This window comes from Asterias rubens, chromosome 5 (assembly GCF_902459465.1).
Source record: "Asterias rubens chromosome 5, eAstRub1.3, whole genome shotgun sequence".
NCBI classification, from domain to species: Eukaryota; Metazoa; Echinodermata; class Asteroidea; order Forcipulatida; family Asteriidae; genus Asterias; species Asterias rubens.
In genome coordinates, this window is record NC_047066.1 from 16,305,856 (window position 1) to 16,323,184 (window position 17,329).

The following is a 17,329-nucleotide window of genomic DNA, read 5'->3' on the forward strand; positions in this document are numbered from 1 at the left end:
ACGAATACAATTTTTTTGATGTATGTATTTAATCTAATTTGCCTTTAGATATAACCATCTACGGACTTACCCTCGACACTGCAACCAGTAGCTCCCTGTCTGTATCTTGGCATCTCACCGGCCCAGTGGACTGGATCGAGCTAGAGTACCAAGTAGTAGAGTTTGATACCTCATGGCGGCAATCGTCCGTTCTCACGGGCACCACTACCTCAGACACCCTGTTCGGTCTAGAGCCAGAGCAACAGGTGCTGATCAGGATACACGCAAGGGGTCTAGACGGCACTGATGCGTACACGGAGCAGAAAACATTTGAGACTTGTATCAGATTCTATCAGGGAGCTTCATGCGAGGAATGTAAGAATACCAACTGGGGTTCTTTAAGTTTAGTTTTGTTTGTTCATTGCGTACATAAGCCATTTTTGTTTAAAGTATTGAAGGTAGGTATTACATAAAGGTTTAATAATAGTAAGAGTTGTCCATGTCGAGATTGATACATATGGGTATCTAGATGAGTTAAGATGGCTTAGAGAAGTCTTTTCTTAGATGGAGATGCCCTTTCTTTGAGCTTCCGTCTCTTTTACGGCAAAGTTTTTGTTTCATTGTGAGCAGTTCTAAGACGTTTCGAAGTTTGTGATTTCAATATGAGGATACTCCCGTCGCTGTATTATTATTTTTATTTTTGAACAATTCAGATATTATTTGTTAAAACTTTGTTTGTGTTTAGCTCTACCGTATGATGGAAGTATATTCGGCAGGAGTAGTTCTGCAGTAGCATTCGGGTTGGATTCGAACCTGAACGCTGATACAGTGACCGGACAGTACCTGAGTGGCTCCACGTTTCTACGGCAATCCTGGGTCTTTGGAGATACCATTGATGCTGCACGCACGTCGTACATCTTCAATGGGCTGAACCCCAACACCGATTACAACGTGCGTTTCGTGTACGTTGGAAGCGCGGGAAATGTGACTATTTCACAGACGTACGGTGTGAACACGTGTGCCGTAGGTTTCCAGGGCGTTAACTGCGAGGGAGGTAAAGCTATAATGACAACATTTCTTCTTTTCAACATTATCTTCTGCCCGAAATGTGCAATAATTTTTGACATCGTTTTCAAAAGAATTGGTGATGAGTTAACATTAAATACCCCGTTTGTTTTATAATATTAATTAACGCAAGTTTCATTGTTTCATATAACAAAAATTAAAAACATTTTCGATCATTATTTCAAATAAAATTTATTGTAAACAGTATTAAGTAATGGTTAAATAAATACAATCGCGGAAGTCGCTAAATTCGTCTGAAAATGCTCAAGACGCTTCACAAAGTTAGAGTTAAAAGTAAATTGTATTCAAAATTACATGAGCAAACATGGTCGCGGCATGATAATTTACCTGCCGTCGATTTCACCATACTTTTCCAAGCTCGGGATTAATCCTAGGACTTTTAGGGCGAGTTAAGTTCCGTATCCATGGACAGGACGCATGGAATCCATTCTAAGTTAGGACAGGTTACTCGTCGTAACTCGGAACAAGATTAATCTTAGCGTTTCTTGAAATCGGCTGCTGGTCTGTCGTGAAGACCCGTACATTATGTAAGCTGAGTATACAGAAAATGCGACTTAAGAATTTCGAACAATGTTTAAAGCAGATATCTTTATTATCTACCCGCTGATGTCGAACATTGTTTCTTCTTGTCATTTCAGATTACTCTTTGGGAGCATACGATCTCAAGCTGGTAGAAGCGGCAAGCACTTACTTCACTGTAACATGGGAAACCACAGCCGATATAACATCGTACGAGGTGCAGTACCGCGTTGATGAAGGAGACACCCAGTGGGTATCTATCGGCCCGTTCGCGGCAGGACGGACGGCTATTACAATCGAGAACCTTTCCCCGTTCACGTTCTACACCGTGCGTGTTGTGTTAACACTCTCTGGTGATCAGGGCAATGTTACTAGCGGTGAACTCAGGTTGTTGACATGTCGACCGGTGTTTATTGGTTTGAACTGTCAGACATGTAAGTTTTATATTGTTGTGTCTTAAAAAGAGCTCTCCTCTCCAAGTATGTGACATAGTTCATTCCAGGTTAATTATTTACTATTTGCTTTACCAATCAATTATGTAAACTTGTATGTGCTTTTGAGTTTGTTACCTTTATATGTAATGATACATTCTTTATTTTGTCTCCAAAAAGAGTATGGAGTGTAAACTTCATATTGAATTGAGTTGAATTGATTTACTTTTATTTGTAGACGTACCCACAACAATAGCGCCTACTACGGCTGTGACCACACCCTTCATGAATACCTTCAATGTGACGACAGTCAACAGCATATCCATCACTGCGTCTTGGGCAACGTCTATAGGTGTGATATACGTCCAGCTACAGTTCCGCGTCACAAATACCGTGGAGTGGACGAATGGTTCACTGACTCTCGGCCAACATAACGTGTACGTACTGACTGGTCTGAGTCAGCAGACTGACTACGAGTTGCGGTTGCTGTATGGGCTTGGGTCAAGGGTCATTGTCAGTGAAATCCTCGCCACGCAGACGTGTCGGAAGGGATGGGCAGGCCGGACTACATGTGACACAGGTGATTTTCAGTTATTTTGTTTTTATAAAAACAATCTTGAAGCGGTTTGGGGAAAGCATACTTTATCCAATTACTCTGTAATTTCCCGGCTTAAAAAAAACACTTATTTTAACTTTATATAGGTAAATAAGATAATTGTTTGCAAGCTTAGAAAAGATGAAAACATCAAACAATCGAGGAATAATTTGTGAAAGTGATGGAGAAACTTCAAGTTTAGACATTGGAGGAGAACCCCTATACGGAGAACCCCTATACGGAAAACCCCATATACGGAAAATCCCTATACGGAAAACCCCTATACGGAAAACCCCTATACGGAAAACCCCTATACGGAAAACCCCTATACGGAAAACCCCTATACGGAGAACCCCTAAACGGAGAACCCCTATACGGAGAACCCCTATACGGAAAACCCCTATACGGAAAACCCCTATACGGAGAACCCCTATACGGAGAACCCCTATACGGAGAACCCCTATACGGAGAACCCCTAAACGGAAAACCCCTAAACGGAAAACCCCTAAACGGAAAACCCCTAAACGGAAAACCCAGGCAGTCGGTCAGGAACTGAAAAACCCCACCGACATGTAAGGCTCCGCTCCGGGTATCGAACTGGGGTCCACAGAGGTAAAAAGCGGGGACATAAACCACGGAGCCAACCTGTACTCGTTAAGAGTTTTAAATAACACGCATCTCTTTGGTTTTATTGTATTTTGTGACTGTGTGATGTCACAATACAAATCACTATGGTGATCTCGTCTTTAGATTAATCTGAACTAGTGCTTCGTGAAAAGGCTTTCATGTGGAAACGTTTGAGTGGGTTTGTCTCTTAAAGAAAATGACCATAACCTGCCGTGTTCAAATATTCCTAGCAATTATTTATTTTTTTAAAGGCCCTGCCGTGTATCAAAGGTCGGCAGAAACACTACTTTCATACGTCGCGCTCAAACTGTAGAATCGAAATAAATTCCTATCAGCCCTCGATATCACCAAACTCATCCTAACTTAGGATTAATCTTATGACTTAGGACGATTTCAGTTCTGTATCCAAATACGTAGGACGCATTGAACCCATCCTAAGTTAGGACGGGTTACTCGTCCTAACTCGAGATCGGATTAATCCTAGCGTATCGTGAAATCGGCTGCTAGTGCATTTAAATTGGGAATATGCATGCGCAATTTGTCGTAAGAGGAATGAAATCCAAACAAATGAATCAGTGTTTCGCATCAACATTTCCCATAAATACAAAGAAATAAAAGTTGCTAAAGTTGTGATATTCTCAGCAGGATTTAGGGCTGGACATTTAATAGGAACGTATGAAAACTACTTTTACAGCCGATCAACAGGAAGTCAATTTATAAATTGCCTCGTAGTCAAGTACTTTCTCCTTGAATTCAGCTTCGTTCTGCAGAAATTGAGCAACAACAAGATTTCCCAGAGGGTGCTAATGATTGACATTGTAGACAGACCCACTCCATCCATCTTTGGAATGGTGAAATTGTAATGAATTGCCTCTGCAAACTGGGACGGTTCCCCTCTGTAAGTTAAGTCTAATATGACCTAGAATAAATTGAAATGTAGCCTTCGATACACGAAATAGTCCTTGGAGCTTATATCGTTTATTTGTATCGTGAATGAACTCCAACCACCGGCTATGTTTTTTTTCAAGTCGTCAGAACGATCGAGGAATTGTCTGCGAGTTCTTCCTTGTGACACCAACAAAATACAATTTCTTTTATTTCTACCCATGGAGAGGATCCTTGAAAGACAAATGATAAGTAAACATTGTTAAGGTGTGGTACTTACTATGATTTAGCAATAATCACGTCATTTAATCTGATTATGTGCACGTGCATCACCAACTTCTATAGGTCAAATCAGACGCTGGAGGTTATCGGTCAACAATGAATTTTTCCTCCATTTCGACAACAATATACAACCAATCAAAACAAGTTTAAAACGTAACCTGTAGAAAGTGAATGGTCGGTATGTTCTTATAGGCGCTCGACCCCTAAGCCGCCTGACCACACTGGAACGCGTGAGGGCTTGCGAAAGCGGCCGATGTGCAATCGTAACTCGCTATTTTGCTCTTCTCCAACGGAAATAGAGATGATGTTGTGCAAGATAACTTTACTTGTGTCCGACGACAGTATACAACAGAGAAACAAACATATTATTTATTGTTGGTATTATATTTGTTAAAATGTTACCCAAGTGACATAACTCACAGGCACCCACATGATGGAAAGGAACGTACTTTGTTCAGAAAATGTAACTTTTGCATCAACAAAACCGCTCATTTGGTCTTTTCGTGTGAGTCAGATTAAGCGGGTATATGACAACGTTTCCATATTATGTGTTATCTTTTTGCGTTAGTCTCGTGATAATAAAATGTACATTTTGTCCACCACTATAGCAAAAATACGGGTATTCAGTTAAAGTGATTTGATATTTAAATAGTTTTACCTTGCTTAAATTGTACATATTTACTGCCGTGATACTGTCTTTGCTGATATCTTCATACTGAATGTTATTCTATAATTTTAAAAATATGTGCTGATTATTTAAAATAAAAGCTATTTAAGTCTTTCTTTAAAGAAACAATCCTAAAATGATGACCTTAAAAGGAGCACGTTACTTCGGATCGGTCGAGTTGGTCTTTGGAAAGCGTTTCTAACCGTTTGTTATAAAATGCATTTGGGTAGAAAGATGGTGTAAAAGTAGAATACAATGATCCACACAAACATGCCTCGAAATTGCACGGGTTTCCTTTTACCTCGTCGACTAACGCGGTCGGCCATTTATGGGAGTCAAATTTTTGACTCCCATGAATGGCCGTCCGTGTTAGTTTGCAAAGTAAAAGGAAAACCGTGCAATTTCGAGACAAATTTGTGTAGATCATTGTATTCTACTTTTAAAACATCTTTCCAACCATAATGCATTTTATAACAAACGGTTACAAACGCTTTTTATAGAACCAACTCGTCCGTTTCAAGGCAACGTGTTCCTTTAATAATTTTGTCTTGGTAATTTTTTTGCAGACTACACCACTATCGGAGCTTTTGATGTCGTTCTCCAGCTTGCTACGAGCACTTCACTCGAGATCTCGTGGGATCTGATGGTAGACGCTGACTGGAACTTAGTCCAATACCAGTGAGCAATTACTGATCTTTATCATTACTGGAAGTGAGAGTTTGACTTCGATTTTCTTTCAAAATAACACAGCAAGTCTAAACCTCAAAGAGGAAGGGAAATGGCAATTTCAATTTTGTGATGAACTCGTGTTCCAATAGATAAAGTCCTCATGTGAGTGGGGACAATAAATCTCACGTTAAAATAATGTTAAACTGCCATTGCATTCGACACTATTCAAAATGAGAAAAATGGGTCCGTGTATTTTTCTATGGGGACATTTTCAAACTCTATTATTGATTTTTTGTTCAATAAAATTTGAATTTTGAATGACAAAAAAAATAATTATTACATTGTTGAACACCAATTACGTCATGTTTGAAATCTATCTCCTCGGCGCTCTCACTCGTTTGAAATCTATCTCTGGACGTGAGGAAGACTTGCAACTGTTTCCCACTCACATGAGGACGACTGGGTCTATTTGAAAATAAGAACATCAGATACGTGAGTTTGACGAAACCCTTTATCTTCAATGTGTGCTGTAAAACATTTTTATTCCACAACCTTACCTTACTATAATATAAGTTTCATCATGTGATGTTGACAGGACGGAGGAAAAAAAAAAAAAAAAAAACGTCACTAAAAAAAACGTTCGGGAAAAACCTGAGTTTGACGATACCCTTTCTCTTTAAACGTGTGCTGTTCAACATTGTTATACCACAACCTTTTTCTATCATGTGATGTTAACATGATGGAAAAAACAAAACAAACAAAACGTCACTACATAAAGCTCCATAAGGTGAACACTTATAGTTTGGGAAAAACATGATAATGCTCAGTTGCAGACGTGAACATTTAAAAGCTATGTGTGCTTTAAACAGTGATTGGCAAGTTTTCATTTTCCACTTTGTCCGTACAGGTTACTCGGTGACACCTTCTGGCAAAACAGCACCCGTCTCCCAGGCGGGGCAACCGATGCTAGCGTAACGGGACTTCGCCCCGGTGCGGGATACTCTCTGCGGGTGCTCACCAGCCGTATCCTCGGCGCTCTCACTCGCAACAAACGTGCCAGTGGCGAAGGTGTGGGAATTAGTGCGGCAGTCTCATACGTAACGTGTAACGAGGGATCGATGGGTCTAAACTGTGAACAAGGTACGAGGATAAACTCAACTGGTCCCCATTCCATGTGTTGTGCTTACGGAGCGGCCATTAGCAGAATTTCTATTTCATAAGCACTTCACGTGTGTATCTACTTTTTATAGGTAGATTACGTCTCTGGAGAATTTGTGTTACATTATAATTCTACTACCGCGGAGTAGATTTTCAGAATTTGGGTGTCTTGGGGCCTATAAGTTATGAACTGTCCTGGTAGAGCAAATAGCACACTAGCTTGCCAACATAGTGACTATGCGAATCTATTGTGAACATGCACACGAACTGTCAAATCTTCCCTGTAGTTTATAGCACAACAAGTTGCTTACGGCTTTAAAGGGAAGGTACACGGCTGGTAAATACTCAAAACAAATATTAACTTAAAAACTGGGTAATGAGCATTGGAGAGCTGTTGATGGTATAAAACATTGTGGAAACGACTCCCTATGAAGTAATGTAGTTTTTGAGAAAGAGGTAATTTCTCACTAAAATAATAAAAGACTTCTAGCTAGAAGTCTTTTATTCCTATCTGAAAGCACACAATTAATTCGTCCAACAATGGTGTTTTTTCTGTCATAATTTTCTCGCAACTTCGATGACCAATTGAGCCCAAATATTCACAGGCTCGTTATGTTATGGTTATGATGGGATACACCAAATGAGAAGAATGGTCTTTGACACCAAACCTGTACCTTCCCTTTAAGAAATGTTTTTCGATCTATTCATTTGCAATATTTTGTAAAAACAATTCTAAGTAAACTAATGTAAAAATTCATTCGTAATACTGCGATGAAGCTTATAATTTACATAAAACAGTCCAAAGTTACATAGAACCACTTTTTGACTTTTCTGGTTGCTGCACTTTATTTGGACTGTATTTGTCATTTATTTTCATTCTTTGTACAAAATAAATTCCATGTATTCGGTTTTGAACTTGTTAACGTTTTCAAATTGTGCATGCTATTTATTGCTTTTCCAAATTGAGTTGAACTTGTTTCTTGTTAAACAAGAAGGTTGCGATTCACATTAAGGAGACGAGCTTTTTTGTTTAATTTGTTACCAATAATTTCTTTTTCAATTCTTTTTCTTTCTAACAGAAGTGATAGTAGCAACACCAGCACCAGAAGGTATGTAAAGTGTAAAAGTCAATGCAAAATAATGTCCGTAAGATTTTAATGTGTCGGAATCTTGTGCAGTCTTGTATGTATTGATACTTGTTAGCATAAAGTACATGAGTAGGGTTTGGTACCTTGCACGGTAGAGATAGTTTTTTGAACCAACATGCACATGAAAACCGCCTTATACGAAAATTCCTTTGTTGACCTTCATTATTTGTTATTTTGGGGATGTGTGTGTTATCAAGCAGCATATGTGTATGTTCCTAGAAGTTTGCTCTTGGAATTATTTATTAACGAGTTAGATTTGGTTAATGTATGATGAAATGCCTTGCTCAGTCACATTCTTATAGTTTAATCGGAAGTCATCACATAAGCTGATTAAATTGAGACTGGGGGTGTTGCTACACAAACATACAGAAGAGAGAATTAATAAGGTATTAAAATAACATCAATGTTGGTAATTTTTGGCGTATATTAGTGCTATTTTAACACATTATGGTGTCAATGTTCATTGTTGTGTTAGTACCTTCGGATGAGACGTAAAGCCGTTAGTCCCATGTGTTGAGTAACACACGTAAATAACCCAGTGCTTTTATCTACAAGAGAAGGGGTGCGCCCGGTGTTCGTTGCTGTGGCTGCTTTATGCGCCGTAACACCTTGTAAACCTATATAAGGTGCTTAATAATTGGGTCTTTGAATTCATCACTGCAATAACAAATCTTTCTGAAAGTTTGTATACACTCTAAGCGCCTTGAGTACCTTGTTTGGTAGATACGACCGCTATCTAAGACTCCGATAAGACTTCGATATCCTTATCTATTATGTGACAACATCCATGGTGTCAATTTTAACACCCCAGTTTTTGAAGAGTAGTGACCCATTCACGTTATCGTGACTTTATCTTGTGCCTGTTCTTGTTCTGATAGACCCGCTTCTCACACTGCTCTTCGCACTGATTGGAGCATTGGCAGCTTCTATGATGGCCCTTGCCTTCGTGGTCGTATGGCTTCACCGCCGATGGAACCGGTAGGTTATAAGTTCACTCATGTTTACCACAAAATATATTCGTCCTCAAGCTGATGCTTTGTCCGCAAAGCGCTTAACGGCATGGCTACCCACTATAATTTCTGAACTACTTCAAGTTTACACTCCGTCAAGGAATCTTCGATCAAGTTCCGTGCGTCTTCTCACCGAACCCAAGTCTCGACACTCATGGGGTGACAGGTCTTTTTCTTCAGCTGCGCCAAGCATCCGGGAACTCTCTACCACTTTATCTTAGATCTTGTCTTTGTGCCACAGCATTCAAATCTCTTTTCAAAAATTATCTTATGTCACGAGGTTTTTAAGGACTAATTTTGTTGTGTCTGTTTTCTTTTGTTTTGTTATTGGTTTAACTGCGCCTTGAAGGGTGAAATCTCAAAAACCTTTTGAAAAGTATTTTTTTTTACAGTGTAGTTTAATAGTATACATCTACATTGATATGAAGGATTAAAACAACAAACGATTAAAAAAAACATAAACATGCCTGCGGATGTGATGACAGTGATTGCTATGCCCTGCGGACAATTGTTGTCTCCGAAAAAAATAGTCGCAATGCATTTTGTTTCAGATTGTGCGATTCATTTTGCTCTTCATATATTAAAAAAAATGTATCTTAACATGTAACTTATTAGTTGATTTAGCTGTGAATTTGACGTAGCATCATTCATAAAGTGTCACACCATGATACAATCTTTTAAGTTAGAAATAACTTGAAATGGACGTCATTACAGAGATTTCAGTTGAAATAAAAGCGTTTTGATGTCTTTCTTTAAAGAAACAATCCTAAAATGATGAGCCAGCCTGTAGACTCTTCAAGAAACATCCAAGTCCGACGACGTCTCGATGACAATATCTCCTTCGCCTCCTCGGATGAAGCCTACCCTAACTTCCCACCGTCCGGGCTGGTCCGTCATGACGGTGGTTCACATCCCGGTCCGTACTACCGAGAGGAGGGCGCCCCACCCCACGGGTCGGTACTGCCTACGTTGGACGAGCATCCGGAAGAATACAACTCACATTCAAACCGTGCTTATGAGATTCATTATTAGAAACAAATGCACCTATCAATTGTTTCGTTCTCTAACAACTCGAATGCGAAGCGAAGTTTAAGTTCTAACCATTGAGCCATTCCCAGCACATGCTGAAGTTTTGTCATGCTGTGATTTCTCGTCCCGCTTCGCATTCGAACACGAGTACGTAGACTATTAAACTTCATTTTTAGGATTGTAATCTTTTCTTTTCTACAAATAAAATTCAACAATTATTTAATATAGTCGGTTGATCATATTTAAGGATTATATCAGATTATAATGGTGTAATGAAGTCATTCGGTTCTTAAGAGTAACTAACACGTGTCCAGCTTTAACAAACGGCGAAACACACAATTTGTAATGGTACTTAAGATTACTGACTATGCAGTTGTTTTAAAACAGTCGAACTTTTAGGTTTTGAAAAACACGGTTTCAACAAGTTTACTTGGCAACTAGTCTAACCAAAAGAACATAGTAAGCATTTCCATAATGGTTTTTTACTCCAAGCTAAAAGTCAAAGAATTGAAGGGTAGATTATGACATACAATAGCCTACGTAGGATATAATTATATTTACTTAAACGGTTATTTCTTATTGTAGATATATTTTTGCATTTAGTATAATTTTAGTTGGTTTTGAAAGTAAGCTAATCACAATTAAACTATCAAATAACTTCAGATTTACAGATTATTTGATAACAATAGACTATGTCATGGATTTATCATTTTTAGTACCAGTCCATTTTAAAATATATATTCACGGAAAATTGTTTCTAGAATAAAGACCTTAAAAAACTATTAATAACATAGAAATGCCTCTTTATTATTACCATACGTGCCGCTTTTCACAGTAATACAGTTTATTGAAAACAACAATTTACATAGTTTCTGCATCTTAGAATCATGTTAAAATCCATTCTTCTATTTTGTTGTGGAATACATACGAATATTAAGGAGCTTTGCGGTACGTCAAACAAACTTACAAATTTACGTTCATTTGGGCCCTGTTTAATTAGTGAACAGGATACACTTGGCTCTTACAAACTGCTTACCATCCACAAACTGCTTACCATCCACAAAATAAACTATAGTATAGTGCAGTAAATAATGATTTGACTTTTATGTAAAGGTTTACGGTAACACCATGTAATGACTATCTCTAATGAGTTGGGGTGGTTCTGAAAAGAACCATTGGTTTCAACTCGACGTTTCGATCAGTATGATATGATCGTCTTCTAGAGAAAGCTGGACTCTGATGCTGCATGCTGCTTAAAGCCATTATACACTTTTGGTAAACAGTATTGTCCAAGTCCCACACTTCGTGTATCACAACTTATATATAAAATAACAAACCTGTGAAAATTTAGGGTCAATCGGTCATCGGAGTCGGGAGAAAAAAACGGGAAAACCCACCCTTGTTTCCGCGCGTTTCGCCGTGTCATGACATGTGTTTACTATAAACCCGTTATTCTCGCTATCGGGAACGTATGTTGTTTTAATGTTTTTTTTTTTCTCAAAAAGGAAAGCATTACATGGAACAACATTTCAAGAGAATTCTTTATCCATTACCTTCTGTTAACCCTGTAAATTATTGAACTTCTTTTTTTCTGTACCGAAAGTGTATACTGGCTTTAAGTACTGTGGAGCATTAATGTACCATTTCACAGAACCACTGTAGCAGTCTGAACAAAACGATTTGACTTTTCAAACTTGGCAGATATTTTAGCCTTTCAGAAAGCAATTGCTTGGGTCGAAATGTCGGGCCTTCAACAATTTCCGGTGTTTTACTAAATATGCCGCTAAATATGTGTTGCGCCCGGCGAAACAGGCAATTCTGTCCCGTAGAGATTCTGTCCCCATATTGGAAATAAACATGGGCTTGAGAAGGAGGATTCAGAAGAGGGCGCTAACAGAGGAAGTTAGTACACAATTCGCTGTTTAGGGGACAGTATCTCCGGGGGACAACAATCTAGCATTTGAAGTTCGATAAAAGCCAGATTTGCCCGTAGTTAAATGACTGCAATAACAGTGTGTCTGTAAGTCTGCAAATGCTATCGCTTTGTGTAATTTACTACAATGTTTGTATTTGCTACATACGCTTTGTTCAAATTGCTACAGTGTGTCCGTAAATTGTACAATAATGCTTTGTGTAATTTGCAACAGTGTGTCCGTAAATTGTACAATAATGCTTTGTGTAATTTGCAACAGTGTGTCCGTAAATGATACATACATGATGCTCTGTTTAATTTGCTACAGAGTGACCGTTAATGCAACAGACTATATTTGTTAACGATACATGGGTCATTCCATGTCAGACCAACGCACTTTTTTACCTCATGTCTTCTGATTTTGATAAAAATTGCTGTGCTTGTAGGTCCTAATGAGCAATGAATGCACACCAATTTTCAGCCCGATCGGACTTTCCATGTGGTCAGGGCAGAAACCACCAAAATCTTCCATTTTTAGGGTAAAATACCACCTTTTTGGTAAAAATATGTCATAATCATGTAAATTTTTATCACATATATGCAAATTTGGTATCAAATTGATGAGAATTGCATGCTCAAATCAATTCTTTCATCAAAAATAAATTTTCTGAAATGTAGGTCACTGTAATCTTTAATATGTTATCGTGACCTTTGACCCCGTTTTTGAAATAATGTATCATTCCAAAAATCAACGAAATAAAAATCATTTGATAGAGCATGTCTTCCTCTATCAGAATCCACTAAGAAACAGTTGGGCTCTTCAAAATTTACAAGTTTATGACTATTTTTGTACAAGTCACTATGATCTTTAATTATGTTATCGTGACCTTTGACCCAATTTTTGAAATAACGCATCATTCCAAAAGTCAATGAAATGAAAATCACTTGATAGAGCATGTCATCCTCTATCAGAATCCACTAAGAAACAACTGGGCTCTTCAAAATTTACAACTTTAATACTATTTTTGTACAGTTGGTAGGTTACAAATTAGTCAATTTATACATGTACTTTACTTTATAAATAAATAAAAATAAAAAACTTTCCAAAGTTACTAAAATTGTTATTGGTTTGGGATTTTTTCATGTTGAGGGCTGACGTGGTCTAACCAGAATCATACTTTAAATTACCAGCAGTGACGCACCCAGGATTTAATTTGGGTTGTGGGTGGAGGGGTTGGGGGGAGGGCATTTTTCCGAAACAAAATTCTTTCCAAGATGGTAAACAAAAAATGTCACCATGCTGCAACTCTGACTTCATCGGAAGGTTAGCATGCCTTTTCGTGTGCTATATAGTTAAATGGAAATCGCACAGTTAGCACAAAATCTGCTGCTGAGCAGCTCTATTAAAATGGGCCCTTAAGTCAGAGTTGCAGCATGGTGAACAAAATATTGTTCACCACATCAGCCCTCAACAAGAAACAAATCGCAAACCATGAACACTTTAAGTAACTTTAGAAACAGAAGAGTGAGGTTTGTTGATGGATTTATTATGTAAAGTATATAATTTGACTAGTTTGTGACCTAACAACTACAAAAATGGTAATAACATTGTAAATTTTGAAGAGCCCAGTTGTTTCTTGGTTGATTGTGATAGAGGAAAACATGTTCTATCAAGTGATTTTTATTTTGTTGATTTTTGGAACGATGCATTGTTTCACAAATTGGGTCAAAGGTCACGATAACATATTAAAGATCACGGTACTTGTACAAAAATAGTCATAAAGTTGTAATTTTTAACAGCCCAACTGTTTCTTAGTGGATTCTGATAGAGGAAGACATGCTCTATCAAGAGATTTTTATTTCATTGATTTTTGGAATGATACATTATTTCAAAAACTGGGTCAAAGGTCACGATAACATATTAAAGATTAAAGTGACCTACATTTCAGAAAATTTATTTTTGACAAAAGAACTGATTTGAGCATGCAATTCTCATCATTTTGATACCAAATTTGCATATATGTGATGAGAATTGACATGGTTATGACATATATTTACCAAAAAGGTGGTATTTTACCCTAAAAATGTAAGATTTTTGTGGTTTCTGCCCTGACCACATGGTAAGTCCGATCGGGCTAAAAATTGCTTTGCATTCATTGCTCATAAGGACCTACAATCACAGCAATTTTTATCAAAATCGGAAGACATGAGGTAAAAAAGTGCGTTGGTCTGACATGGAGTGACCCACATACGAGGTGTGTGAGAAGAGAACAAAGTCGACATATCGACTTACACCACCTTGTGGACATGCACACGTTCACGCAGTTGTATTTACAGTCTTGAAGAACAATCAAAGAACTGCCGTGATTAATTTAAGCTACCACAATATACAGAAGGATAAAATGCAATACAAAGTGTGCTTGTGTCAAAATTGGTAAAAAGTTGCATACAGTTCGTTATGCATTGAATAATGCCTTAAATGAGGCCGTGTCAGAGTCAAGCGACTTGAGCTACGGCTGTGGCTCTTGGCTGCAGCCGACAACATTGAATAATAAAAAGAACGTTTCGGCATTCTAGCAACAGCCGCTGCTGAAACCATCAACTACGTGACGTCCAAAACTCATGGTATGTATAGTACATATACAGCTTCATTCTAACTGTATTTTTCTCTTTTTTCTTTTTAGTCGTTTCTAAAAGGAACACGTTGCCTTAGATCGGTCGAGTTGGTCTTTGAAAAGCGTGTGTAACTGTTTGACATAAATATACATGGGTAAAAAGATGTAAAAGTAGAATACAACGATCCACACAAACATGTCTCGAAATTGCACGGTTTTCCCTTTACCTCGTCGACTAACACGGTTGGCCATTTATGGAAGTCAAAATTTTGGCTAAATGGCCGACCATGTTATCATTATAGTTAAACAAGTCCACATATATGTCAGATAACGCACATTCTCAATAGAGATTGCTTATTAAGCATTTTCTTCAAGAAGTGAAAACATGAAAAAAACTAGTTTTAAAGATGAACCCGCTTACACCACACTGCTACTAAAACACAATACAAGACAAACTAAACATGCACACCATTATGGGACAGCGTGTGACGTCAGTGAAGGGAGTCGACATACCCTTTGTTTCAGTGCTACGCGATGCTACACCAGCAACCGTGCCAAGAGAAATGTTCTCATTCCAAGTTATGAGTGTGTTCGTCGTGTCGATGTTTGACTTTCAAAAATCATCGACAATGAGCAAATTGATTCCCATGTAAGTGTCACTGAAACTATTCCACATTTGGTTGATCGGAGTTTGCTGGGTTGGACTCAATCTGCTCTGCCACTCTTGATGACACAGTAGCCGCTGTGGTTGACGGTTGGCGGTCTACACCTCTGCAAGTAGAGCAGCCAAACGCCTGCAAGATTGCCGCCCTGTAGCGAGCATTGGTCGTGTTGTAGATGATCGGGTTAACGGCGGAGTTAACCAGTGAGAGAAACACGGTGATGGGCCACATGATGGTTACCTGCCCTTGCTGCACTATGGTTATACCGCTAGCTGCTTTGATCAGGCCCAAGACGTTCAGAATGATGACTCGAGGAGACTGAAGTAAGAAGTAAACAATGCTGCTGATAATCAACATCTTGGCAACTTGTCGACGAACTTTTTTCTTCTTCTCGGCTTGCTGATTGCCTCCGTCGGCCGATGTGGCGAAAGTGTGCAGGCCCAGGCGACGAACGATACGGTAGTACATATAACTGTTCACGAGCACACCGATTGTCCAGAACCCGACGTACAGAATCTGGGTGCAGAGGGTGACCCACGGTTCTCCAGGCAAGCAGAAGTTAACGGTGCTTGGACGCGTGCCACTGTTACCGTCGTCATCTTCAGGCCAAATGACGCAGCCGGTACGGTACCTTGACATGCGGGACACCACTGCGAATGAACATCCTATGGCCACCGCCCAGAATATGGTGACCAGTAACAACGCACGGCCTGAGCTTCTCGACTGCCTGCTCTTCAGAGGGTGGCAGATGGCGTAGAATCGCTCAATGGCTACCAGGGTCACCATCAAGTTAGAGCCGAAGTAGAGAACATCAAGGGAGAAAGTTACCACCGCGCACCCAAGCCACGACGTAACAACAAAAGTATTGGCGACATCGGGTGCAATGAAGTAAGCCCCGGTGTTATAACCAGCGAATAATGAAATGTAGAGGAGGTCAGACACGGCCAAGTTTGCTAAGTAAAAATTGGTGATGGTCTGCATTTCTTTGACTCTGAAGAGGGTGAAGAGGAACGCCAAGTTACCCGGCACTCCGATGGCGACGGCTAGAGGTACCCCGATGTAGGCCAGTAAGATCTCGTTTTCGGAACGGGTCCAGAAACTCGCAGCGGCGTCATCCGTGAAGTCAATCACAAAATCTCCCCCGCTACAAATCTCAGTTTCGTTTGATGCTTCCATTTTTGCCCAAGTTCTAATGTGATGAGGTTGAGATGTAATTACAATCTCATACACAGTCGAGATGCATTTTATTTAAGATTGGGCTGTTTTTTATAACTCGCAAGCAGCGACGTCGTCGATGCTCTAAGCATGCGCAGACTATACTTTGTGATATGCCGTGATCATAATAATTATCATATTGCATAATATGGAATTCTCGCCACTAATCAATAAGCAATTACTATAAGAAGGTCCTGGGCGACTGGGTAATTTTTTATTTTTTTTATTTCGAGTTTAAAAACAAATTGACGAGGTATTTTGTTGACCAGACATTACTAGGGACCTTTAGATTTGAGTGAACGTGGACCTCGTTCACGTCGACCACGGTTGTGTTTTTTCCAAGTGATGTCATAACCATAGTTTTGGGGTCGCGACTGTATGGGGCGCCAAATGTAAAAAATATATCAAACGCAATTATTTACATATAATTCATTATATAACACATAAATCATTATTCATCCATTATTTTTACCTTTATTTACAAATAATAAATTTTAAACCACACAATATTATACACAAGCTTCACAAGAGTATGACACACGCCGCAAGCATAGAGAATCACACCGGATTCACCAACTCAACTTAGACAGTCCAACCCTTTGAACCAAACATAAACACTGGTGTTGAATAGCTTACAATTACCCTCCATTTCACTATAGCTGGAGAATTTTTTTTTTTTGTATTTATTTTCTGTAAATAAAGTGTATAATTCGAAATTTGTTCGGTCATTAAGTGTTGTTTATATATAGGCCCTGGGTTACAAAAACGGCCTCCATTTGCAGTGGTATGTGGTAACCGTTTTCTCTACAGCCCCCCCCCCCTCCTCCCAATACCTCTTTT

At 38.9% G+C, this 17,329-nt stretch overlaps 2 protein-coding genes across 2 annotated transcripts in view; one reads left to right on the forward strand and one right to left on the reverse strand.

The window, feature by feature from the left end:
* Positions 1 to 11,234, forward strand: part of LOC117290455 (IgGFc-binding protein-like) — an 88,440-nt gene extending 77,206 nt beyond the window's left edge. The window contains exons 79-88 of the mRNA XM_033771871.1: positions 49 to 354; positions 725 to 1,033; positions 1,704 to 2,018; positions 2,254 to 2,595; positions 5,638 to 5,749; positions 6,167 to 6,232; positions 6,648 to 6,880; positions 7,978 to 8,007; positions 8,925 to 9,024; positions 9,815 to 11,234. Coding sequence (XP_033627762.1) covers positions 49 to 354; positions 725 to 1,033; positions 1,704 to 2,018; positions 2,254 to 2,595; positions 5,638 to 5,749; positions 6,167 to 6,232; positions 6,648 to 6,880; positions 7,978 to 8,007; positions 8,925 to 9,024; positions 9,815 to 10,088 — 2,087 coding nt within the window. The 3' untranslated portion in view covers positions 10,089 to 11,234. The remainder of the gene's footprint in view (positions 1 to 48; positions 355 to 724; positions 1,034 to 1,703; positions 2,019 to 2,253; positions 2,596 to 5,637; positions 5,750 to 6,166; positions 6,233 to 6,647; positions 6,881 to 7,977; positions 8,008 to 8,924; positions 9,025 to 9,814) is intronic.
* Positions 11,235 to 15,277: 4,043 nt separating this feature from the next.
* LOC117290456 (growth hormone secretagogue receptor type 1-like) lies at positions 15,278 to 16,450 on the reverse strand. The gene has a single exon (XM_033771872.1). It carries the CDS (start codon positions 16,448 to 16,450, stop codon positions 15,278 to 15,280), a length of 1,173 nt encoding a protein of 390 aa, XP_033627763.1.
* Positions 16,451 to 17,329: the final 879 nt, after the last annotated feature.

Coding starts and splice junctions, on each gene's coding strand:
- LOC117290456 (XM_033771872.1), bottom strand. CDS start 16,450: ATGGAAGCATCAAACGAAACTGAGATTTGTAGCGGGGGAGATTTTGTG.